At 61.6% G+C, this 25,409-nt stretch overlaps 6 protein-coding genes across 6 annotated transcripts; 2 read left to right on the top strand and 4 right to left on the bottom strand.

The window, feature by feature from the left end:
- Positions 1 to 1,573: 1,573 nt before the first annotated feature.
- Positions 1,574 to 2,611, bottom strand: PLICBS_009414 (uncharacterized protein; the record flags this gene model as incomplete). Its single annotated transcript, XM_018325029.2, has 1 exon — positions 1,574 to 2,611. The coding sequence occupies one exon, from the start codon at positions 2,609 to 2,611 to the stop codon at positions 1,574 to 1,576; it is 1,038 nt and encodes a 345-aa protein (XP_018176423.2).
- Positions 2,612 to 9,553: 6,942 nt separating this feature from the next.
- On the bottom strand, positions 9,554 to 11,463 carry PLICBS_009413 (uncharacterized protein; the record flags this gene model as incomplete). The annotated part of the gene is made up of 2 exons (XM_018325028.2): positions 9,554 to 11,093; positions 11,147 to 11,463. The coding sequence occupies 2 exons, from the start codon at positions 11,461 to 11,463 to the stop codon at positions 9,554 to 9,556; spliced, it is 1,857 nt and encodes a 618-aa protein (XP_018176422.2).
- Positions 11,464 to 13,469: 2,006 nt separating this feature from the next.
- On the bottom strand, positions 13,470 to 14,668 carry PLICBS_009412 (uncharacterized protein; the record flags this gene model as incomplete). The annotated part of the gene is made up of 4 exons (XM_018325027.2): positions 13,470 to 13,804; positions 13,857 to 14,069; positions 14,124 to 14,193; positions 14,249 to 14,668. 4 exons carry the CDS (start codon positions 14,666 to 14,668, stop codon positions 13,470 to 13,472), a joined length of 1,038 nt encoding a protein of 345 aa, XP_018176421.1.
- A 1,684-nt stretch (positions 14,669 to 16,352) lies between these two features.
- On the top strand, positions 16,353 to 17,170 carry PLICBS_009411 (cytochrome c oxidase subunit 6; the record flags this gene model as incomplete). The annotated part of the gene is made up of 4 exons (XM_018325026.2): positions 16,353 to 16,552; positions 16,759 to 16,804; positions 16,865 to 16,982; positions 17,052 to 17,170. The coding sequence occupies 4 exons, from the start codon at positions 16,353 to 16,355 to the stop codon at positions 17,168 to 17,170; spliced, it is 483 nt and encodes a 160-aa protein (XP_018176420.1).
- Positions 17,171 to 17,638: 468 nt separating this feature from the next.
- On the bottom strand, positions 17,639 to 21,736 carry PLICBS_009410 (uncharacterized protein; the record flags this gene model as incomplete). The annotated part of the gene is made up of 4 exons (XM_018325025.2): positions 17,639 to 18,481; positions 18,527 to 18,724; positions 18,775 to 21,471; positions 21,530 to 21,736. 4 exons carry the CDS (start codon positions 21,734 to 21,736, stop codon positions 17,639 to 17,641), a joined length of 3,945 nt encoding a protein of 1,314 aa, XP_018176419.2.
- Positions 21,737 to 23,461: 1,725 nt separating this feature from the next.
- PLICBS_009409 (decapping endonuclease targeting mRNA) lies at positions 23,462 to 25,120 on the top strand (the record flags this gene model as incomplete). Its single annotated transcript, XM_018325024.2, has 9 exons — positions 23,462 to 23,533; positions 23,625 to 23,867; positions 23,954 to 23,985; positions 24,037 to 24,064; positions 24,124 to 24,131; positions 24,187 to 24,290; positions 24,347 to 24,517; positions 24,595 to 24,894; positions 24,951 to 25,120. 9 exons carry the CDS (start codon positions 23,462 to 23,464, stop codon positions 25,118 to 25,120), a joined length of 1,128 nt encoding a protein of 375 aa, XP_018176418.2.
- Positions 25,121 to 25,409: the final 289 nt, after the last annotated feature.

The raw sequence follows: 25,409 nt of genomic DNA, 5'->3' as shown, positions 1-25,409 counted from the left end.
CAGATGGAGCCACGCACAATCCCGCAAGGTACTGTACCCTGTCGGAAGTCCAATGCAGACCATACACGGCACGGCACACACAGTAGCAGGTAGACAGAAAAAGCGTCGCCGGACCAGGCCCAACGGCGTCGGCTTCAGCCTCCATCCATCCAGTGCGTGCAGCCAGCCAACAACGGCAACGATAGCGGCGGCGACGACGACGACGACATGGGGCACGGCGGCCCAACGGCAGCAGCAAAAGATGGACAGCAGCAGCAGCAAGAGGAGCAGCAACACCACGCCGCACCACGGCCGTCCGCCAGCCGAGCATCCCACACCCCCTCCTCGTCCTCCTCCTCCCCCGCCAATCCACCAGCGCCCACTATCCGCCAACCGCCACCCGCCAGGCAGCTGTCCACCAACACCACTTTCGAGTACACCAGCATCACCACCAACAGCAGCAGCAGCAGCAACAACAACAAAAGCCCACACATCACCACCACCACGCGCGCGCGTGCGCAAAGACCACCGCGTGTTGGCGCGCACATGGTACAGTACCTCACCGACAGCACAGTGCAGTGCAGTGGCAATCCACTTGAAGACTTGCCCCCGTTTATCGGCCTGTGTCTTTTACAGTACCCCAGACGATGTTGTCAATCAATTCGACGCGCCCGACAAGCGCCACCGCCCAACCCCAATCCAAGCCAACGCATCCCAGCATGGTCAAGGCAAGGCAAAGCAAAGCAATCAATGAGCGGCGGCGGGCGGCGGCGCTGCGAATAAACCACGCAAGCAAGTCGTAGACATTTGCTGCTGCTGCTGGTGCTGCACTGCTTTGTACACGCTCAGGAGGTACTGTATTTGCTAGGTCACTCCACTATGACAACGACAACAAGAAGAAAAAAACATCGCACAAAGAGAGTGAGTGAATAAGAGAGCGTGTGAGAGAGACATGTCCCATGGCCGTAGTCGTCCATCTTGCATGTGCCTGGCGTCATGTGCGTCTCAGTGCGTCGTACAAACATCCATGGCTGTACACGCAAAATGTCCAGCGCCTCTCCAAGTCATTAACAAGTGTCGTCGACAAGGGGTGCCGAGATGACCCTGTTTCACGGCTCGCACACCCGCCGCCGCCGCCGCCCAACGCTGCCGACCCCCCCGGCCAGCTCATGTCACCGCTGTCAGGTACAGCACTGCATGGATGCATGTACGCGCAATGGCTTGTGTGTGTGGAAATGAACAAAACGTGTCTTGGTATCGTGGCTGCTATGAACAATCTGTTCGGCCGTGCCCGCCTGCTCCCGACGCCGTTTCCCAAAACAAGTGTAACATGACGCCCTAGAGGCCGGTTGGCCTTGATGACTCCCAAAATAAACATGTCCCATTACCCTGTTGAACGCCGTGTAGTCCCATGATTCCCCCCGGGGTCCGGAAGCCCGTGTCCGTGCCTGCGCCGCTAGCCCAGAACCGGCCGTCATGGTGAGAGAGTCCAAGCTCATTAAGAAAGCCGCCGGTGCTGTTATGCCCAAGAAAACAATGCGCGTGTAGAAGTGAAGCCGTGTCCCATGTCGTAGGTGGCGCCGCCGCGACGCGCTCACGCTCTGATGCTCCGCGGCCGGCTCATGGACAGCCCGCTCCGGAACCGGCTCTTGTGTGTGCTTGGGGATGATGGCGTTGTGCTCTCGGTCCTCGGGGTGGCCTCTGCGTTCCGCTTGGCGCCCCGCATGATGTCCTGATAGCTAGTGCGCACCTGCGTCTTGGGGGACTCCTCGCGCGGCGACGGCGCCACCTCCTCTTCGCCCAGCTGCGCCATGGGCGACAATTGCAGCGAGAAGCTGTCGCGGTGGCCGCCGTCTTGGTTGAGCATGGGGCGGCTTCGCTTCTTGACCAGGCTGAGCGTCTTCCTCAGCATCCCCGTCGGCGTCTTGGGCGTTGGCCGTGCCGACTCTATCTCCTCGGGCTCGGTAACCTTGGGTGCGAACGGGTCGATTGTGAGAAACGTCGGTCGCTTCTTCTCAAGCATCTTGGGCTTCATGCTGCTTGACCTGGGCGGGTGCAATAATGTCGAGGTGGATGAGATGGATCGGGTGCGGAAAACGGTGGTGGGCTCCGTCGAGGTGCGTACAATGCCCGTAGAAGGCCGCCTCGAGCTCGTCAAGCTGGTCGAGCTGGTCGAGGCGGGTGTCGAGGACCTCGGCGGGAGCTCGACGATCGAGGGGCGGCCGTGAAAGACGACGGTCACGATCCGGGCCGTGTCCTCGTGGCTGGTCCGCGTGGAGTCGGACCGCTGTGACTGCTCGCTGTCCGAGTCGAACTCGTCGAAATCGGAAAAGTCGTCTGCCGAGGACGAGGCGTCTTCTTCAGACGAGAGGTAGACCTGGTGAGGGGCGGCGTGGGGGAGGATGGGCCTCTCTTCGGAAGAGGCCTTTTGCGGGAGGGAGGTGAGCAGCCTCGAGGCGCGCAGGGCGCTCTTGGCCGGCAGGGCAGGGGCGGCGAGGCCGTCTTCGAGGTGCGGTAAGGAAAGCATTTCGTGGTTGTCTGGTCGTGGCGAATCTGCAACGGTGGAATCGACGGCAAGAGACTCGACGCCGGGACGAGGTTCTTGGGATTCGGCGGGCGAAGAGGGAGACATGGCGGCGTCGGGTCTATAAGAGAGGGCGTCCGGTTGCAGCGCGTTAATGGGCTGAGGGCGTGGAATGGAATCGACAGCCCCCCTCGGCGGTTCCACCGACGGCATGGAGCGGTGACGTTTCCCTTTGGCTCGAGGAGGCCGTGAGACAGGCCGTCGCGTGGTCGAGCCCGTGGGCGTCGGGCGGGCGTGGGTGCTGGTGGGCGTGTAAGCGAGCGGTGTCGTGTGGCGTGGCCGCGCAAAGGGCAAGCAGCAAGGAGCTCGATGAAGGAAGGTCGCGAAGCGCAAGACCAAAGGGAGAAAGAGTGGAAGGGCACAGGAATGTTTCAAGCCCGGGGCGGGGACGGTCAAGTATGTAAAAAAGGACGACGAGATGGTGGTGGTGTGGCAGAGTCGCCAGAGATAATGGCCGTCCGTGGCATGGCATGTTCCAGTTTCCACCTCCTGGCATTCCGCCGACGGTGCGCGGGGCGGCCGCTCGCACTGGGTACGACAGGGGAGTGGCTAGCGCGGTGGGCTTCGGGCAGGGGCCGCTGGGCTGGGCTCCATGGCATCCATGGCATGGCCCCAAAGCTCCCCCTGCCTCGTCTCCCCTCGACGGGATGGGCTCCTCCAGGCTCCCTGTGAGGCCCCGCCGCCCGCACATTGGCCGGCTCCGTTCGGTGCTGCTGCGCTGCGCAGCGGCCGTTCAGGGCATGCGAGCCTCCATTGGGGGTGCCCAGGGGGGTTCCTCTGCACGATGGAAGCCGGGTGGACGACGCTGCTGCTGCTGCTGCTGTTGAGGCCCTCTCCATCCAATTCTGCACCCCTGCCCAGGCGGCCCCCGAGGTGTCACGCGCGGGGGACGGCCAAGCGTGGCTCGTTTCAAGTGCATTGCACCGCTTGCTTGCTTGCTCCATCGACATCGTCTGCTCTGCTCTGCCGTGCCATGCCCTGCCTCGCCCGTTGTCGGGTCATCACTTTGTGCCGGGCCCCATTGTCGCTGACGGTTGGCGCAAACCTTCGTGCTTGATAAAGGGCCTTCCATGGGCCCGGTGCCTGCAGGCCAAACTCAACTGCCTGCGGATACCTCGAGGCTGTACATAATATCTGCACATACAGTGCCCACGAGGCTGGCCAGCTCCAGTTGTGGCCCAAAAAAAGATGCGTCCGCGCTCAGCCAAGGCATCCCGATCCTGCACCACCACCACCGACCCCGACCCCGTCGGCGACTGCTGCAAGCCTGCACCATATCATCATCAGCCGCCACCGCCTTGCTCGCACACATCCATCCATCCATCCATCCATCCATCCCAACTCGTCCTATCCCGAGAGGGCTTGGAGGGCCCTCGCCTGGGCAACCCGCCGTGCCGGCCCTGCGCCAATGGCAGCGCCCCGGAGCCCCCAGGGGCGCCGTGCCCGTCACCTTGGCTGCTCCACCATTCCAGCACGGGGCAGGGGACCAGCCGTCGGCCGCCCACGGAAGCCCAAGGCGCCCCTGGCTCTGTCCGTCATCCAGTCACCATCAACCTGCGAGCCATTCCGGCTCAGGGGACATGGGGGCAATCCGCACGCAGCACCGACCGCACTGGCGGCAGCCCATTGGATGCCGCCTGCGAATATCGCCAGGCCATGGAGATGGAAGCAGTGGCCAGGAGCTGGTCCCGTCGCTCGCCCTCCCCACGACCGGCGTTTCGAGTCTCGCGCCTGTCGATGATCGGCCGTCATGCAAGAGAACGGGGGCCGTCCTCCACGGCGATCCTCCTCAGACCAAGCGTCGCCAATCTATCTGCCATCCGGGGCCCGTCGCCCATCCATCCATCCAGGGCCCTTCCTTTCGCTTCTCCGTGCTGGCGTCGACCGGCGTGTTGCAGAAACTCATCTCTCAGGAAGGCCCCTTTCGAGAATTCCATGACGGTCGGTACAGTGCACTGCAGTCGATCCTTCGTGCTGGGCCAGCCGACCAACGGTCGGCCGTGGGCCCTTAATTAGCAGGCAAGGGGTTTGGCACGAATTGTCGGTCGAGAGGGCCGCTTTCGCTCCCAACGGCCGACTTTGCTGGGTCGTTTCGATCCGTCTCCGCCGACTCTGACGCCCGTCCTTAGCCGGAGCGCCCAAGTGTTGAGCCCTACCTGCCTCGTGCAGCGTCGTCTTTTGCCACGATGCAGTCCCTTGGTTGCAGGCAGAGTAGCCGTCGACTTTTGCTTACGGCATGATCGACGTAATCATACGTACGGGAGGCTCGCGCAGCCGTCATCTCGCGCAGGTCCTCCGATGCGTCGGTGGCCCTTCCATCCCCCGTCGAGGCGCACGGCGCGCCAGAGGGCCTGCCGCCGGACCCCAAAAGCTGGTCATGACATGGCGAGAATAAGCATCGCGTACGGGCTGCTGGCGGGTGCGTTGGCGCAGAGGCGCCTCCACCACACCACTTGGGTGTGTCGCCGGCTCGTATTGCCATGGGCGGCGACAACGAATGGCGGCTCGCGTGCGAACCGGGTGCGCAGACCGACTTTTCCGCGAGTCGCTCGCTGGCGGACGGGAGGCTTCAGCCGCCCTCGCATCGCAGCGCATGGCATTGCCTCGCCTCGCCTCGCATCATGGGATGCCTCCGCGGATGGCGGGAGAGCCGTTCCCCTTGCGACACCAGTTCCTGCTCGGGTGCGCTCCCTCGATGGCGGCGCTGCTGCTGCGACGCTGCGATCCATCGTGGTGGTTGCGGCAGCTCAGACAGGAGGGACAAGCCAGGGCGTCTCGCCGCGCCGTGGTGGTGCTACCTTGATACCTTGGCTTGCCTAGCACCACCACCACCACCACCACCACCACCACCACCGCAGAGGGAGCGCTGAAGGTAATCGGGGCGGCCCAAGTACCTCTGCGGTGGCCACAGTGCGCTGCCGCACATCGTCTCCTTGCGACAAAAAGGAGTCGCTCGCGTTCGCCCTCGGGCGCCGGCTCGCCCTTTGGCGGCAGCGCCGTCGTATCTAATGTCGTCGAACCCGGCCGCGAGGACTGCCGCTGTCCTGCGACGCACTCGCCCGACGGACGGTGTCGCCGGTTCGTCTGAAGATGGCGACGAGGAGCCCTAATCAAACGCGGCTGATACTCGCAATGAACCAAGCCACCTGAATTAGACTACCGCCGCCTACCGGTGTCGCTGTGGCAATCGATGCCCACGTGTCCCACGTGTGCGCAGCGCTTTGACGGCGAAGAAATTATGGCCCCTGGTGCTTCATTTGGCGACTTGCCTGGCCGGACGGCGAGGGGAGCGATGGTGACCGCTGTCTGTCGTCGTCGTCGCCGTCGTCATGGTCGGCTGCCGAAACGCGGCCCAGCGACAACGATTTCAGGCTCGCACAAAGATACAGAGACGAAACGGCGTGGGCGCACGGCATCTGGCGGCGGCGCTGCAGACGCACTCGACTCGACTCGACTCGTCGACGGGGTCGAATCGCTGGCTGCAGGCCAGTCGTTGCACAGTGGACGACCGACAGGGGCTGGATGGCTGGCAGCCTGAGAGAGGGACGGGGCACGGGGCGCGTACCTTATCCACCATGGCGTCATGTTCATCTGCCGCTGTGGCACAGCAGGCGTGCTCCCCACATGCCCGATCTAGCGAGCTTCAGGCCTGTGGCGACAACCTCAAGCTCCCCGCCGCGCCCGCCCGCCTGCAGCGCCACACGGGGGACCCTCATGAAGATGTCATGGGTGGCTGGAGAGTTGTGCACCAGCCACGCTCCCGCATTGAGGTCCCGTGTGGCACTTCTCACATCAGTTCGCTCGCACTGCCCCGCCATCCCGCCCGCTGGTCCTTCCAGTGGAGGGGGTCTCGCACCGGCGGGCGGCTTGACTTTGACTTGACTTACGGCGCCCCCCAGCCACGCCATTGTCGTTTCGGGCCTAGACGGTGCTTCTAAAAATGTGCCATCCCACTAATACTTCGTAAACCGCGTGCCACACGCCTGTCACGGCTGAACGACGTTTCTGCACCACAGGCAGGAATTCTTATCCGAGCTTAAAAAACACAGATCTGCCTGGGCGCGCCATGCCATGCTTCGCTGTACAGTAACGCACGACACTGTACGGTGCCAGTCAGATCTGCCCTTGGCTCGCGCCGGCATCGGGTGGGCTGGCTGCCCGCTTATACCTACTAGGCGTACCTACCGTCGGCCCCCAGGACCCTGCAGTAATACGGCGCCCCCACTACCGACCTGGTACCCGCCACTGTTGGGCTTTTCTGCCATGACCATCGTCTGATCAGTTGCGAGGGCAGACGGCCAGGAACCCTGCCCGTCATGCCAGAAGTCAAGTCAGTCCGTCAGGCACGCGGCTCTGTCCAGAACGGGAACCCGCTCCCCGCTGGGGCTGACGAGGGCCACGGCCACGGCCATGGACGGAAGTTGGGAACCCCTCCTCCTGGCCTTTGCGACGCGAATATTGAGGTCTGCGTGCCAGACGGGGGCCGCACGCTGGCCGGCCCCCTCGCCTTTTTGGGTGTTCCGTGACGGCTTCTAGACCCCCTCTGTCGATGGGTATCTGCATGCCTGTGTGGCTTTGTATGGATGTTATGTTACCTGTCTCTGTCGGGTGTCTCACGGGATGGGGGCGTGCGTGCGTGCGGCCCGAGCAGTGCGCGCTGCACAGACGGGCGGACCACGACGGACGGACAGGACAGGGCAGGGCATTGTAAGCACGCCTCCCCATTGTGTCGTGTCGTGTCGTGTCATGTCGTAACATCTGCGTAACAGCCAGCCAGCTGTCGGGGAACTGGCCAGAAGGAGAGGGACATTCGGCAAGGGGGGCGAGGGAGCCTTCATCGTGAAACGGCAGAGCATTCCATAAAGGCCCTGCCCGTCCGAATACTTTTGGAGACGCATGCCGCGTCCTTGTTCGTACGTACGAACAGTGTGTATCGTGTACGTTTCTCCTCCTGAATGCCGTCACTGAGCATATGCGAGTCGCCACGAGGAGCAGCTTTTCCCGCGCAAGGTCTCGGTTACACGACAGCTTTTTCTCTTCTCTTTTCCCCCCTTCCTTTTTGCCCTTTGCCTTTCCCGTTCCACCTCCTCTTACGTAGATGGCAACCTCTCCCCCAACCTCCGTTGTCGCCTTCCCCTCCCCAGCCTCCCTCGCCTGCGCAGCCGCTGCCGCAGCCCATGCAATGACATCTGAATGCGTAAACGAGTTGACTACGTGGCGGGCGAGGCGGGCGGCAGCACGGCGTCCCGGCTTCGGCTTCTCGAAGGGGAGGTAGGAACTTTGACTGCATGGATAAAGAAGGAAAAAAAGGCTGCAAGACCAGGTGTCGTTGTCGTCTCCTCTCGTCCCTGCCGCTTCCCCCGCCCCGGGCACCCGCGAGAGGGGAACGAAACGAAACGAAACCCGGCCCGGACGATGACGCCAGGCAGGGCACACTGACCGTGCCGCGCTGGGTTCTGGAAAACCCTCGGGTCGCGGACGGGCCGCCCGGAGGCGAGCGGGCGGGGAGGAGGCATGACGTGCGTTGCATGACGTGCATCAGACACGGGCCGCGGCCGGGGGCTGGGGCCGCCGTCGAAACGTCGCAGAAAGAGAGAGCACGCACACACGCAGCGCAAACGCGGGAAGCCCTCCCGGCACTCGGGGTGGAGGCGTCAAGTTACGTAGTATACTCTGTAAGTTGGGAGTGTAATGCACTGTACTGTATTTACCGGGCATGGGACGACGATGACGGCGAATGAATAAGGCAAGGAGATACCAAACACACAATTCGGAGAGGGCGATATTATCTGTGCCCACGGGCAACAGACAGAGCCCGGCATGGAGACGAGGAGGGAAGTACACTCCGTCCACATCGAATAAAGACGTCGTACGAGTGACCTCTCATCCCTTCGAGCCATCCTCGGGATCTCTCTACCTTAGTTACCGAGTAACGATCCCTACCTAGCCGTGACACGGCCTGCGCACATATGTGACCGGCTTGCAAAAAAAGCTTAAAAGTTCCCTTCATAGTCTTGCTACGTGCCTGGCATTACTCAATCTGGCCGAGCAAGGGGGGCGTCGTCGTCGTCCTCCCAGGCTATAGTATGTACATCATACAGTATTCACACCCGCATCAACCCTCGGCACATTACCTACATTACCTTATACGCCCGCCGCACCGCGCCGCATCCCCACCACCACCACCATCGTCAACGGTGCCGTGCCCCAGGGGCCATTCATTCATTCATCCATGCATGTACGTACCTACATACATAATACTACTTAAGAGATTGCCCCGTGATGCGGCACGCTTGGGGAGGGAGCGGAGGGGACGAGCGGGTGCCTAACTGCCCACGGTTCCCCCGGCGAACAGGCATGACTCGCCGCGGCCTGTTTACATGATGGAAATCATAAATAAAAAAACGTAGGGAGGGCATGGGACGATGCTCTCAAGATGAGGGAGCGTTATGCGCCGGACGCACCGCGCCCTCGCGACAGGCGGGGCCGTGGAAGTGTGCATGGACATGACGAGAAAAACTTCATATGTTTCGTCGCGTGGTGGGCCACCACGGTTGACAGAACGCAAAGGCATGCCCGCTCCCAGGGCGGCAGGCAGACGGTATATTCTTGATCCCATGATGGCCCCCTTCACGCATAGTTACACATCGCATTACTCTACTCTTTAGGCGAGATGCCGGTGGTGCATAAAGCCCTATCGGTGACGCCGACAATGTACTCTCTTCGTTTGCACACGGTGCTATCCCCGTAACGTGAACATGCTCGTTGCCTCGTTTCGAGATGCATTCCATGAAACCGTCATTACGTTGCGGCTGAGGGATGCCGCCACCGTTGTCCTCGTCAGCCATCGTCAGCCATTCTTGCCCGGCGCCTCCTCGCGTCTCTTCGTCCCTTTACATGAACACAATCTCCCGTGCCCGTCGACGGCCGGTGAGGCGTCGTGGCACCCGCGCGCGCACGCGCGACTCAAATCGGTGCGTCCGGCGCACCCTACTTCCAGTGTCCCCTGCTCCTCGTCGGCTCGCCGCCGCTGCTGCGAGGCCGCGCGGCGTTGGCAAAGGGCTTGGGCGGCGCGCTCAGCGTAAATCCCGCGTCGCCCGTGCCTCCGGGCACCGCCAGGAAGCCGCTGGTCCCGTTGCCGATCAAAACACTCCTCCGCGCCTCTCCGCGGTCCCAGCCCGGCCCCGTCACGTCCGCGGCGAGGCCGTAGCTGCTCATTGGCCGTCTGTCGCCGTGTCCTCCCGTCTCGGCGGCGGTAAACGAGTCGACCCGAGCAAAGTTCCACTTGCCGTACTCGTCGTTCTTGGTAAACACCTCGAGCGTCTGCGTCGGCGGGAATGCACCCGCCCTAGGTTGCGCGAAGGGGTTGTTGGAGCTGAACCGGTTAGGATTGCCTGTGGGCGACATGGGCTGTCGGCTGGGAAACGTAGGGGAGCGAGGGGGCTGGACGGGGAGTGGCGAGACTCGTACCGCCGGCGGGCTCGCGTTGGACGAGCTTGAACCTGGTCGTCTACCGGAAAAGGCGGCTTGGGGCGGTGGCAGTCCGGAAAGTTTGTCAGGAAAGCTCTCGTCGCGCACGTAAAGTCTTCGGAGCCGGGGTAGATTGCCCGACATGATGCACGACGCCAGATACGTGTAGTATCCGGGAGTGGCGTACGGGCCTGCTCCAGACGTCGACGATATCTCGTACCGCAGCGTCTTAAGCCTCTTGGACGACAATAGCGCAGGCGATTCGTTGGTTGGGAACGGATCCTGGACCTTAGCCTGGATGGCAAGCGTTCTGAGTGCCGGCGCCATCTGCAGTACCTCCTGGAGCCGCCAGGGCTGGACCCCGGTGTCCTTGAGTGTCAGCACCCGGAGCGCCGACTGCGTCTCGTACCACGACAGATACTCAACCAGGCCTGCAACCGTCATCCGTGGCGCATCCTTCACCACCAGTTCCTCCAGTGCCGGCATGGGCGGCAGGCTGTCGGCAGCGACCATGACCTCGTCAGAGAAGCTCGGCGTCTCCGTCACTTTGAGAGCGCGAAGCCTCGTGAGTGATCCCAGGACGTTTCGCAGGACCATCGGATCCACGTCCAGACGGTCGAGCTCCAGCACCTCCAGGCACGGCCATACCTGGGGCTGGGCCAAGGCAGCGAAGCTCCTCTCGGATCCCTTGACGTACGACATCTTGCGCAGGTTGGGGCATCGGGCCTGGACCTCGAGTCGCAGCGTCGCGTAGTTGGGTTCGTCCGCGAACATGCCCTCGGGCAGGTCGACGTACTTGAGATTGGGGAGGACGGCGATGGTCTGGGCCAGCTCGACGTGGCAGGACTCTCGAATCATGTACGGCGTCTTGAGAAACTGGACGAGCTTGCCTATCCGCGTCGGGTCATCACGGACGGTTCGTCGAAAGAGCCTCAGGCGGGCAAGCGCAGGGTCCTCGGGGATGCCATTGCGATCAAACCGTGACGTCTTCTTGCGCTTCTCCGCCAGAAACGCCTCCAGCTTGCAGTAATGCACCGGGTCGATGCGGACGCTGTGATATCTGGGGCCGGGTCAGCTACGCCAGGGCTTCGTCCGTCGTCGGGGGAGACATACAGGATCGTGACGGCGCTCGCCCGCCACGTCCGGTTCACCTGCGCGCAGTGTGAGAGGTCCCGCAGGTCGCAGAGCATGCACCCATCGTCGCCGGCGCTCTCTTCGCACGGGTCGTAGCTCTCGTCGCGGGTGTGCGGGCAGACAAAGGCAAAGATGCGCTGCAGCAAGACGTGGGAGAACTGGTCCAGGAGTTGCGCCGACCTGTACGTCGGCGGCGCGTGAAAAGTCGTGGCGGGCGGCCAGGGGCGGAACTCCTCGGGGTACGACGACGACGACTCGCTCTTCTTCTTGTCCTTTCTGCGGAAAGGGAGTCTCATGGTGGCGTCGGGCGGCGCAGCGGCTCGGGAGCGAGCTCGCGCCTGGTCGGGAGGGGAGGGGACAGAACTTTATGACCAGGCGAGGCTGCGGTCGAAATGTGAGACCAAGGGAGCGAGGGACGCTATGCCGTCAATATGTCTCTTGGCGCTGAGACAGTCGTGGCACGCCTGAAGAGGATGGTGTCAGATAGATCAAGGCGTACTCTCTGCGCACATGCTTTGCTGCTGGTGCTGCTCTGGTCGGGGGCCTGGGCGCGTCCTGCAAATGAGGCAAGACCCAAAGTTGAACTTGGAGCAGAGCTGGTCAGCAAACGTTTCTCACGCCTTCGCCAGTCGTGCTCACTCTCGCGGGTGGCTAGGGTCAGAGATGAGCGCGCTTCGAAAAGAGGTGCCCTTGGAGCCTGGCTCGCGATAGACTGGGCAGGCGTCGCTCTCTGCCCGATCGCGCACTTTGCAGGTGTCGAAACGAGAACACAAAGTCGTGACAAGGCCAGCCGGCTCTCTCTGGTGAGGAGGATGTCGAGAGGTGAACAAGGCAAGCCGCTCAAAGACGCGAGAGAGCAAAGCCGTGCTGATGCGACCCCTCCCATTCAGATTCAGGAGCACAGGCTGCCCGACGGCACTGAATCCAGCTGCCCGCCAAATGTTAGCGGGCCGGGCTAGCAGCCCCAGATGACAGCGCAGGGGGTGGGGCGCTGCGCGTGCTAAAGCCGTCTGGGCGGGCACTCGTGCCTGTCCCTGGGCCCGCCCGCCTGCGCGCACATCAGATGAAGTTGCGTAGGTGTGGGGGAGAGGCGGCCACGCTGCGGCTAGTCGAGACGCTGAACAGTGAACGGGATGGACCTAGGGGGGACGGCCTGGACCCGACGCCCGCTGGCACTTGGCGCGCACCTCCAAGGTTGTCCCAGGTCCAACCCGACAGCCACCACCTCAGCGACTGACGCCAGCAGGGCAAGCAGGCAAGGCAGGGCCAGGCACCTCACCCCCGCCGCCGCGGAGGCACCAGGCTCGCCCGTGCGCCTAAAAACAGCCCGGAGCCCTGCAAGGCGCTTCCAGGTTCTGCACGTCCCAGCCCAGGCCTGCCCTGCCCGCCTATCGAGGTCCATCCATCCATCCCCACGCCCGTCCCTCACAGGCTCGCGCCTCGGCCGCCCCTGAACGACAGGATGATTCCAACACGAATGTTGCACGGAGAACCTTCAGCCAATAGGCCGGGCCCAGGTGCTGGCTGCAGGTGAATACCTCTCACTGCCGCCGCGGTCGCATCGCCAGTCAGCGTGCTTACCAGAGCCGTTGGTGCAACCCATTGCTCAAAGAACCTTGCCAACTACAACGTCGAGACGTCCTCGTCGCAGGCGAGCCCTACCTGGACGTGCTTCTCTCGCTCGATTGGACACTGCCTGCATAACCATTACCACTGGGCTGCAGTCTCCCGCCGCGAGCCGCGACGTCCTGCAGACCACCAGCACCAAGGTACACACCACAACTCTTTGCAGACATGCGGAACGAGACTCGATTCCACCTTCTATATACCCCTCACTCCGGACCGGGAGCGATCTGATGCTTCAGTTTACACGACGGCCGCCAGCCGAGATTAAAAGTCGTAGTGGCAGCAACTCCTCCCTAGCCCTGCCATGCAATTCGGCCCCAGCCGACGAGCAGTCACCGTGTCATGCTTTCCGTGAACCCAAGCCAGTACAGCGTACAAGTGTCATCAAACCCCCCATCATCGTGACCGCCAGTAAAAACACATATTAACGTCGCCAGCGCTGGCGACGGCTCTCGGCCCAACTCCTGACCAGATTCGCCCGACTGCGTAAATCGAAAAGTACTCCAAAAAAGGGGCCGAGGTGTTTCGCCATTAGTTGTGAATAGTATGACGTGGTTGTAATGATTTGCCTCCTCGACAGTCGACAGCCCGAGAGCGGCTGCGTTGCCATTGTCGTCCCTTCCCCTCCGACGGCAGCACGCCTGTCCGCGAGAGACCGTGGGCTTCGGTCGGACGCTTAGGCCTTGCGAGAGCGGGTCGTGGCGCCGTTGGTCTTGGCTCCGGTGGTGCTCGCGCCGTTGCCGTTGGCAGTGCCGTTGGCGGCCGCCTGGATGTGGAGGGGGTCGGGGAGGGGAGCCTGGCTCATGCGGCGCAGCGACTTGCGGGTGGTCGTTCCCTTGCCGCCCTTCTTGTACGTCGCAAAGTAGAACGAGATGAAGAGCACCAGGTAAGAGCTGAGGATGGCAATGCCAGAAAACGCGGCGAACTCCTCACCCGCGCACGTGCCGGCGTTGGGCATCCACTGGAAGTAGGTCGAGGTGAAGTACGTGTACGAGGCAAAGTAGACGAAGCCTGGGCACTGTCAGCAACCGCATTTATGCGTGATCGCGCAGGGGAAACTCACCAAGATCAATGATGAACTGGATGATCTGGAGACGAGTGACCCACTCCTTCCACCAGATCTTGACGCCGCGCGCGCTCTGGAAGTAGTACCAGTACATGACCACGTGCACGGTCAGGTTGAGCGTGATGACGACCCAAGAGACGGCAGTCGAGCCAATGAGCTGGGTGTAGCAAAGCAGGGCGGTGGCACCATGGTGGTAGCAGTGGAGGAACGCTGCACGTCGTTAGTCAGATCCCGACCAATTGCTCTGCTGCTGTGAAGACTCACTCAGGGGCTTCTTCTTGAGGAACAGGAAGACAGTGTCAAGAAGCTCGAGGTACTTGGTCAGGTAGTTGAGCTGCGCACGTGCGTTAGTGACTGAGCCGTGCTCGCCATCGTATAGGGACACCCACGTAGTACAGCACAACCAGGGGCTGGGTCCAACCGCCATTGTGGTCGCAGATCGCGTAGAAGATGCCATGGCGAACGACGGTGGGCAGGAGCTGCTCAATGAAGAGAGCCAGGAGGATGCCGCTGATGGCGGTGAGGTAGAAGTTGTGGATGAGGAACAGCGTCTTGAGCTTGAAGGGCTCGCGGTTGCGCATCAGCTCGCGGCCGCCGAGGATGACGATGTAGTAGACGACGATGAAGATGGCGCTCGACTTGAGGGTCGACAGGGGCGTCTCAAACGGCACAAACTTGAACTCATCGGTCGGGTAGCCGAGGACGGCGGTCCATGCCTTGTCGAAGATGGGCCACAGGTGGATGCCGAAGGGACGGTCGAGCGTCGGCAGCGGCAGCTGCTCGTAAAAGGAAGCCGGAGCGGACGACATGGCGGGCGGCTGTCAGGCGCGCGATTGCAGCGGTCGGGATGATGCGAGTTTGATGGATCGCGGGTCGCAGCGACCGGTGAGGACACTCGTTGCCGTATTAGGTTTCGAGTGTAGGAGGAGGGGGGGGCGTTGACGCGACGTAATCGACGCAGGCGCGCGACCAAAAACGAAGTATGGGGGTTTGGTTCAAGGAACGACGAGAAGAAAAGAGCAATCGCACACGGGGCAGCCTCCCTCGAGCCGAGCGCACGCACAAGATCGGGTTGTTGGGAGGTTGTTGAAGAGAGGGATGAAGGGAAGGGGAAAGGAAGAGGGCGAACGGGGGGGCGGACAAAATTTGGGATGGACGGGAAGTCTGCTGCTCGGGCGTGTCGGGGTCGCTGGGGCACGCGTCGAAAAGGGGAAATTTGGCGTGCCCAGCGCTTTTTTTCCCTTTCCAAGGCCTCATCATACCCCATTGGGGGGGTCGCCTCTGGGCCTCTGGGCCTCTGTGCCACTGGACCTCTGGGGGGGCGCGGCGCCGCCGGCGCGGACGGGACGGGACTTGGCAAGAGCGACTTTGCGTCGCGGGGCTCGCATGTGATTCGCTGGGGTCGCCGGCGTGGCCAATCAGACGCCCGGACCCGGCGAGCTGGGTGGACGGCACGTGACCTCATCGTGCCGCGAACGCTGACACGCGCGCCTGAAGTTGCCGTGGCTGCCAGATGCGGCGTCGGGCGGCGCTATCCAGATTGCCCTCCGCCCCGTGTGCCCAATCTCCGTGGCCCCGTCAGGATCAGGACTCAGGCATCCATCCAAGACGCCGTGCCTGCGGTAGCGTACCCTACAGCTGCAGGGACCACGAGTCCGCGACGTTGCCTCGGCCTAGGTGCCGGCTGAGGGAGGCGGCTGCATTGCTGAGCTGAAAATGTTGAGAGCGTGGCAACGGGCAATTGATGCACGAAATGCTGCGGCGGTCAATTGCATGCATGCGATTTGTAGCGTTGCTACAAGGACTTTGTGAGGTTCGAAGGGATCGGCAGCTTCAACAATGGCAACTCAACGTCGAAGACCACACTCTGTCGCAGGCGCCGGCGCATCGGACATGCACGCCTCACTCGGATTACATCATGGATAGATGCAGCAAGAAAAATCACCATGGACACGTATAGAAAGGCGCATCGCAGAAATACCCGACTCCAATCCTCGACTTAAGCAGCCGCCGTTTTCATGATCACCAGCGTAGCGCAGCGCGTCGTTGTGACGCTCGCTGCTGCCGGCCGCCCGGCCCACTGCCGCGAGCACTCAATTGTCGCTGCCCAGGTTGGCTGCATTGGGGTGGAATGCGGCAGCGCTGATAGGCGCGGCCCCAGTGACGAATTGGAATCGGGCCAAAGCAAAGCTCCCCCAAGCAGCAGCCAGCACCGGCGGCAACGCTATCAGACGCGCCGTGTCCGAAACCAACCGCACGGTCCCATCTCCACCCATCCGCCGGCCTAGCAAGCTCCCCTCGCATCCAATTCACACTGTCCCTCGCTCCCTTGGCAGTCAGGCTACCGCCAGCTTAGTCATCGGCGATCAGACGATTCTTGCTTTCACAACACCTCTGCAAACCGTCACCGAAAAATACGATCACAGCACCTCAACTGCATCGCAGCCCATCCGTCACGCCGCGCCCGCCCCTCCGCATCTCCAACCACCAACAATGCCGTCCACGTCTCTCCTCCGCGTCGCCGTCCGCGGCTCCACCTCCTTCCTCCGCGCCTCCTCCGCCCGCCCCGCGCAGCCCCTGATGGCTCGCTCGGCCGCCGCCGCCGTTGTCGTCGCCCGCCCGGCCGCCTTCAGCACCTCGGTTGCCCGCCGCAGTGAGCACGCCGAGGAGACCTTCGAGGAGTTCTCCGCCAGGTGAGACCCGCGACGTTGCCCGCCGCGCGCCGACGCAATGGGCAGATATCCGGCGCACCCGACCTCGTTCTCGCCCCGAGATGCCGCGCCCGTACGGCCGGATGAGCAGTATATTGCTCCAGGTCGACTGGGCTGCCCGGGTGCTGCCCATTGGCGTCCCAAACGCCGCTTGCAGGACTCAATTGCTGACGGGATGTCGGGGACAGATTCGAGAAGGAGTTTGACAGCGTTCAGGACGTCTTCGAGCTCCAGGTGAGTCGCCCTGCTCGTCCCGGTTCCATCCGCGACAACAGCTGACCTTGACGACCCAAGCGCAACCTCAACAACGCCTTCGCCTACGACCTCGTCCCCTCTCCCACCGTCATCGCCGCCGCCCTCAAGGCCGCCCGGAGGGTCAACGACTTCGCCACCGCCGTCCGCATCTTCGAGGGTACGTTGTCGCGCCGCCGATTGATGCCGCCGACCCAACGCTTGGCCAGCTGCTAACCCACCCTCGCAGGCGTCAAGGCCAAGGTCGAGAACAAGGGACAGTACGAGCAATACCTCCAGGAGCTCAAGCCTCTCCGGGAAGAGCTTGGCGTGCCGCTGAAGGAGGACCTGTACCCCGAGGAGAAATAAAGGGCAACCATAAAAGCGCCGGCGCTGCGGGGATGACGCCCGTCCCCCGGTGCACCGGTATGAATCTTGTACATGTTATACTGACGGAGGGTTTGGCTGAGCGGGGGATTAGACCGGAGGGCTCGTCTTGTTGACTTTGCTCAATGCAAACGTGTGTCATAGCACTAGGATATGCACGCCGCATCTCTTTGTGATCTGTCTTCTCTCTGCTAAACCGGTATCCGTGCCTGCACCTGTTTTAAAATCAAAGTCTGCTTCCATGCCGATGTCCACTCGAAATTTAGAGCAGCGACCACACAGGAATTGGTATAAGTCTAGAACACCCCACCGGGTCAGTCTGGTTGAGCAATACGAGATACCCGTCCTCCGCAGTCCTGCTCTCCAAAGTCAAGACCGCTGCCTCTCTAGTACCCGAGATAACCGCGTCCAAAAAACGCCAAACCATAGCCCAACGCCATATAATAGTGCCTAGTCGCGGAGATGATTCCCCCATCGCCCGTTGCCCTGCTGCTGCACGCTCATGTACTGCGTGCCGGGACCGTCAGCGCCGGCGGCCGCCGGGCTGGTGCCCCTGCTAGCGGGACCGGCATACGCACGACCGGTGCGCGGGCTCATAATGCCCATCCGGGGACTGCGCGGCACGCTAGACTGGCGAGTCTCCCTTCGCCCGTTCTTGAGCTGCCGCACGTCGTCGCGGAGCGTGTCCAGCTCTCTCTCTCGATCCCTCAGCTGCTGCTTGAGGTGGCCAATGTGTCCCAAAAACTCTTTACTCTCGTGCTCGGTCTGCATCCGATGGACGCGTTCGAGGGTTGCCGTCTTCGCTTCGTCCAAGGCCCTATTCTGTTCAGTGAGCCGGCTGTTTTCGTTCCTAAGCTCAGCAGCCGCCGTGGACGCGTCCTGGTACAGGTTTCGGGCGTACGCGGCGTCGTTTTGTGCATTTTCCAGGCGCTTCTCGAGCGTATGGATCTTGCCTTGGGCTTCCTTGAGTTGCCGCTCTGACACGGCCAAGGGTGAGTCCTCACCAGAGGCCCCGGCAGTCAGACGCGCAATGTTCGCTTCTAGCTCCTCGATCTGTGCGCGAGCCTTGTCGCTCTCTTTCTGAGCCGCAGCCGTTGCTGCTTGCAGGGCAGCCTCGGCCTTGAGCTTCTCCTTCTCGAACAGGGTTCGGTCGCCCAAGGCTTCTCGATAGTTTTTGTAAATCTTACGGGACGTCCGTTCATGTTCTTTGACTCGCACGGACAGTCCCTCGATGACGCTTTTATACTCTTCCTCGGCATCCTTGGCCGCAAGCTTGCGCTCGAGCTCGGCGCGCTAGTATCGTTAGTATCGTGCGCGCAGTACCTTGAGGACTCGTACCTGCTCAGCAAGGGCCTGCATGACGGCCAGGGACACTTTGACCTGCACTTGTGTCGATTTGATGGCCGTTGAGTTGGGGTCGACACTAGCAAGCAGGTCTCGGACTTCATCGGGGAGAGGCAGTTCATCATCCTTGATTGCCGGCTCCCTGCTTGGAAGAACGCGCATCCTTTTCGGTTCGTCATCGTCGGACTCGTCCTGCGTCTAAGTTAGCGACCTGGCGCGGCAATGGGCACATCCATGCTTACAAGCTTGCGCTTGCGTCCGTTGTCATCTGCCGCAATTGCCGGAGGCATTTGCGAACGAGTCTGAGAATTCAAGTAAATGTCAAGGATGTCGTCTGGTATTGGGATAGGATCCCAGGCAACCCCGTCCACGTCTCCGTTGAGGTATTGAACAAACAGGCTTGCGAGTTCGTGTGGCTCAGGGTAGCCTCTGTCAGGATCGCTCATCAATTTTCGGGCATGAACGATTGCGGCCAGCAACGCGTTCTTTCGCTCCAGGGGGCCCATGTCCGAGGGTACATGAAGGTCGATATGTTCAATCGAGTGAGTCGTGACCAGGATCAGCACCAGGGGGCCTTTGAGGCGCTCGTCCTCATCTGCCTCCAGGCCTTTCAACACCGGCGAGCTCGCAAACGTATGGTCGAATCCCACAACTACGTCAAAGGAAAAGCCGTTGACGTCTTCGTCGGACAACGCAAGTCTGACCGTAGCTGCCGATGCAGGGTGCCTGTCCATAATGCCCAGGGCGTCGCATACGCATTCGACGTCCAAGGCCTGCGTCAGAGCATGCAGAAGCCGGAGTAACTCGACGGAGCGAGCCACCACCAGTATCTTGACATCTTTCTGCAGCCCTTGCAAGAGCTCGTACAAAAAGTTGAACTTGGCATTCGCGTCGCATGAAAACTTGGCGAGCTGGGCAGGTGGCAAAGCTTCCAAAACCGTGCCCACCGCGTCCTGTGGATAGTCGCAGATGCCGAATAACCGCCCCAGGAGCTCATCAATCTTGCCGACCAAAGCTTCGCTGGGTGGCACATAGACTTCGTTGTTGAAGATTGTGCCAAACGCGGTGACCTCCCGCTTGTATTCCAGTAGAGTGTCATCGTACAACGGTCTCAGACTGGCTTGAAACGGGAGGGTGATGATGTGTTTTGGATCCTGCGGGCCCATGTCACTCTCGCTAGAACCACTGGAGGCTTGCTCGCTGAGAACCTGACCCATCTGTGGCGGTAGCTCCGAGCTTGCGCCTTCGAATAGATTCGACGACGGGGCTTCGTGAGCCGTGAGCGAGGGCATAAAAGGGAGCGCTGTGCCCTCCAACTCTGTATGCCTTGAAATGTCGGCGGGTGAGATGGTAGCCTGTTGGTGGTGCTGAGGCTCGTCTAGCATATGGGTTGCAGAGGGAGGTTGACTGGGAGTCGTCGAATAGGCCTCGTCGACCATGCGGTTCAGCAGGTCGACCGCTGATGGCTGCGGTGGGCCAGAAACGGCGGGAGGCAGGTTGTCCGGCGGATGTTCAGGGGTCACTACCTCGTCAAGGTGAACTAATTGACTCAGGTCTTCCGCCGCGGAGCGGTGCGGCTCGGAGCCGTCGCCGTCGCCGTCACCCTCCATGTCGTCGCTTCCCTTTGTGTCGACTGCTTTACCTCCTTCAAAAGATTGGTATAGTGAGTCTACCAGCTCTTGAGCTAGGCTACCAGGTTCGTCGGGAGTTGCTTCAGACCGCTGAATGCTATGTGTGGTCAAGGGGTCCTCTTCTGAGCCAAAGTCGGGTTGATGTACAAGTTGAGCGTCTTGGGACACGGGCTCGGCGCTCGTGGCTGACCGACGGACGTCGGGTGGGATACGGCTCTCGAATACCGGTGTCTGTTGGACTGCGCTGTGACCAGATGACAGTGGTCGTGGACTCTGTAGAGAGCTTTCCACAGCGGGGAAGGATCTGGCAGGTGGCTGGGTAAGAAATACAGAACTCGCCTGAGACTCGACTGCCGCCTCGCTCTCAAAATGCGGTACTGAAGCGGAGTCTTCTTGTCGCTCGCTCGGCTGGTCGTCTGGTTGGGGATCAAAGACGGCCGGGGAAGGCCCCTGACTCTCGGCCGGGAATGATTGCGACTCGGGCTGTCGCGACGGGATCTCCGACGGAATCGACTGACTCTGTGAGTTGAGTCCTAGAGCACCCCCGGTTGACGCCAAGGCTTGCGAGGCTGCGGCCTCGTTGCTTCCCTGTAGCCAAGAGCTCTCGCCAGAGGGATCCTGCGAGTCAGGTACAGTCGTTCGCACGGTAAGTTGAGAGTTGATGGCGTGCCTTTCGTCTTCAGCTTCCAAGTCGGCCAATGGCTGTGAAGTGCCTCCGCTGTCTTGGGTGTTGGGAACGCTCTGGCTTTCGTACTCGGCTGGGTCAAATGAGGGGCGCTTACGGCCTAATTCGACATAGAAAGTAGGAGCCTGAGCTCGCGCGATATCCAATTCTGGGCTCTCGAACGTTTCGCAGGAGGCAACCGACGCACGGGAAGTGATGGAAGGTGGCTCCTCAGAGGGAGTAAGGCTGTAGTCGACTCTGCGGATCTTGCGCGGCCTCTCGCTTGGCTCTGGGCTGACGGATCTTTGCCTAGATGACGCTGCGCGGGTTGCTTCGAGCTTCCTCCAGTTGGATGGGCGGGGAGGCTGGCTGTCCTGGCTGCTATCCCGGTCTGCCGGAGGTGAGTGGCTCTCCTGCTCCGCCGACGGCAAAGGACTCTCCCGCTCCGCCGATGGCAAGGGACTCTCCCGCTCCGCCGATGGCAGAGGGTTCTCCTGCTGCGGTGCCGGTAGACTCTCGCCCTCGTCCTCGGACTCAAGAGGCTTCTCCTTTTCTAGCAGGATCCTTTCCTCTGCTTCCTTCTCGCCGTGCAATGCTTTGAGCGCCTCCCACTCGGAGAGGGCCTCTGGTGTGACTTCAAAGCTCTGTGAGAGATAGGTTAGCTACGACGCGCGCGACGGGGTAATTGACGGGCATGCGTACCCAGCTAGCGGGATACTTTTCGCCCGTCTCTGGGTTATCGTCCCATTCCACCAGGTACTCTACGCGGCGGCGGTTGCCCTGTCGCTCGTCAACGATGCCTTTGATCGTGTACCAGCCGCCGTCGTCGTCGGGGTGCACGTCCTGCTTCTGGCTCTTCTTGGATCTCGTCTTTCGTCCTGCCGGGGCCTTCTTGCGTGATCTGGGCATTGACTCTGCGTGTCGGCGACGCTCGGACGATGCGCGGGAGCTGTGCGCGCCGACGTTTGGGTATGGGCTGCGCTCGCGACGGGAGCTGGGGCCGACGTGTGGTCAGTCGCAGCCGCGGTCGGGGCGGGATGTAAGCCAGGCGATGCCGGGGCGACGACGATGGAGCGGGCGAGGCTGCGAGTCGAGCTTCTTGCTGCCCCACGCGGGCGTCGTGCTGCTGGAGCTGGCGGCGGCGCGGCAATCACGTGCTGTCTGGGCACCTCGACACTGGCGCTGGCGCTGTCACTGTGGCTCCCGCTGCGGGCCAACGAGCTCGGCGACATGGGGCGGTTGAAGAGCCCCGGGCGTGTGCTGGCTTCGGCGCGGCAAGGGCTGCGAAATGCAAGACGGCGAGGTTGCAGAGATCAAAGGCGACGGGCCAAGTTGTCCGGCGGAGGGGTGCGAATGAATTTGGGAGAAGTGGAAGAAAGCTGTTGAGAAGAGGGCAGAAGGGGGCAATCACTCGTGGCTCTTGCCAGTGACTAGAGCTCCCAACCTACCCAAGGTTGCCCGGGCGTGCCCTGCTCTCCCTCCCTCCAGGCTCTCAGCAGCTCTGGTCACCACCCGTCACAAAGGGCCCTGGACACAGCGCACATAGGTGTGTTTGCTGGTGGCACCCGTTAGCGCCCGTCCCCGGCTGTTTGTGCGACGGGCGGCGCTGGAGAGATCCATGGATCTGGCGCTGAAGGCGGGGGTGCTCAGGCATCGCTCTCTTTGGGTGTGCAACCCACCTCGCCCTGCTCCCATGCAGTTCTACAAGTGATCAGTGTCTCTCAGTCGATTATCTCGTCGCTGCGTTGTTTACAGGCCACCGCTTTCAACCCGGGTTGCTGCAGCCCGGGTTACAGGTCGCCGCTCAGACGCAAGCCACACCATGGGCAAGCTTTCGTCGAATCCAACATACGAAGTACTAGGTAGGTGATGCATGTCTCGAGGTCGTTCGCACCTGTCATCTAAGGCACTTTATGATGGGTGGCGATGGCTCCCGTCTGCCATGGAAGTTGTCGCCCACGGGGTTCAACGGTCCGGCCACGTCTGGCCCCGTGACTACTAGGTACGCAAGGGAGAGGATTTGATGCTTCATGTAGCGATAGCGAAGCAAATTTTCTCTCCTGCAGGCAGTCTTGAAGATGTTAGCTGGAAGGGCCGCTGCGAGTGGCCAACCTGCCTCATGCTGCTGGCCTTCGAGGGGCGGCTCACGTTTCACGCGCTTGCCAGTTCTCAGCTGAGGACCAAGACGCAATTTTCATGCATGATGTTGACCAACCGCATCATGATACAAAATGTGCGAAGTAAATCTGCTTCAATCGAGCTCGTTGATCGGTGATGCTGTCGCTGGCTGGCCGTTGTCGCGCGAGCACTCTGTGAAACTCTGCGTGGGCTAAGTCTGCGCCGGTTCGGGTGTAGCAGCACAGCTTCTGGGCGGCGTTGGAGGTTCCTGCTTCCATGCTTCGTATCCACTACCTAGCCCATTCAACGACCTTCAACACCACGCGACCACCAACGCCAACGGCAGCTCTCACTTCCACGCCACGACGTCACTAACCCAACCGCTTCACCTCCATTCATTTTCATCGAGCAGAGACTAGTACGCGAACCGATCGCATCGCTAACTTTCCTCCGCCGCCCGCAAGCCCGGGCCTCGCTTCCGGTGCAGGCCCTCCCTGCGGGCACTCGCCCTTCACCATGGCCGCAAACTTCTCGATACAGCCCGTGGGCCGCTTCGCCGGTCCCAGCCAGCCCGTCAAGAGACCCAAGGTCAGCCGCGCAGAGCCTCATCTCGCCCCACCTCTCCGAGGGAGAAAACCAAACGGACACGCTCCCGCTGACGACGCCCCCCCTTCGGCAGGAGTTCGCCTGCTTCTCGTACGACGAGAATCATGAGTTCCACCTCGGTGACCGCTCCATGAAGTGGTACTACACACCTAGGCTGGGCGCCGACCTGTCCAAGGGCTTTGACTCGTTCCAGAAGCACGATGACTCGCGGGACGAGCACCTGGACAGCCTGCTCAAGACCATTGTCGCTCACGAGCAGGAGACGGGGCAGAAGATTGACGCCAACGTCGTCACTTGGCGCGGGATGGTGACCAAGGTATGTGTTGTTGGCCAACGCCGTCGCAACTCACGAGCCGCACGAGCCGCGTCCATGTCTGACAATGGTGGAAACCCCTCCTGCAGATATTAGCGACTCCGTTTGAGCAGAATGATGGGTACTGAAGAATACCGCGTGCCGCCCCCGGATCTCCTCTGACTGGCTGTAGATTTGAAATGAACGCCACGCTGTACCAGGTGAGTACCGCTTCCTCCCCATCAACGAGACGTTGGGCACCCTGCTAACGCACAGACAGGGTTGCATGTAGGATTGGGCCCGGCTCTGTGAACGGGCGAGAGCATGTTACTGACCATTTCAGCTTCATCGAGGAGAGCCACGAGCACAAGATGGCCATGCGGAGGCAAGAGGCTCAGCGGCCACCCCGACGAGGGGGTCCGCCGCAAGAGGTGATGCAGTTCTGGGGTGCGTTCCCCTGCCTTGCCATTTGTGAGAAGCTCGCCATCTCACATTCTTGCCAGGCTACAAGTTCGAGACGCTCTCCACCCTGCCCGCGACTTGGGACGAGACGTCTCGCGACTACATCGAGAGCCGGGAGGACCATGTCGTCAACAACAAGGAGCAGTACTGCTCCGTCGTCCGCACCGGGATCGGCAAGGCCGTCCTCTGCCTCGGCGGCGAAGTCGATGCCAGTACGCCCTCCCCCAACCCACTCCACCCCTGCCCCCCTCGTCCCGCCTGGGGAACCCATGCTCACACGCAGCGACAGTCTGGGACTCCAAGCCACAAGAGCCCGGCGCCCCGATCAACTGGGTCGAGCTCAAGACATCGGCCGAGATCCGCAACCCTGGCGACCTGGACAACTTCCACCGCAAGCTCATGAAGTACTGGATCCAGTCCTTCCTCCTCGGCGTCCCTAAGATCATCGTCGGCTTCCGCACCCGCGACGGCGTCCTCGTCGACATCAACGAGATTGAGACGCACCGCATCCCCGACACGGTCAAGGCGCGGCCCAACCCTCGCTGGGACGGCAACATGTGCGTCAACTTTGCCGCCGCATTTCTCGACTGTTCGTTTCCCCCGCTCCCCTGGCCTTTGCTCGCCGCGTACTGACTGTGGGTGCAGGGCTGATGAGGACCATCAACGACGAGGGCGTGTGGAGGATACGCAGGCGGCCGCACTCGCCCACCATCGAGGTCTTCAGGGTAGAGGAGACGGGTCATGGGGACATTTTGACAGACGAGTTCAAAAACTGGCGGATCAAGCTGGCCCTGGGCCCGAGACCAGGAGACTGAGCGACCAAGGGGCATCGGCTGGCACGTCGTGTATTATACTTGTATACCCACACCTTCACAGATCCGGATCGCAGGACACGAGCTTCTGCCTCTATGAGATCTTCCTTATTTCACAAAGTGATCGTACACTACCTACGTCCAAAACCTGCGCAATGAAAGCCTAAAGCCCAGAACCCATGATTCCCCAACGCCGTCGCCCGCGGAAAGCAAAGACCAGGACCCCAACAGACCCGAAACCTCATAAACAGGGCAGGCCCGCAAAGGGGTTGCCATGAGAGCAACAACCGAA

Source organism: Purpureocillium lilacinum (assembly GCF_023168085.1).
Source record: "Purpureocillium lilacinum CBS 284.36 DNA, scaffold_7, whole genome shotgun sequence".
Lineage (NCBI taxonomy): Eukaryota > Fungi > Ascomycota > Sordariomycetes > Hypocreales > Ophiocordycipitaceae > Purpureocillium > Purpureocillium lilacinum.
This window is presented reverse-complemented; position numbering and strand designations above follow the sequence as displayed.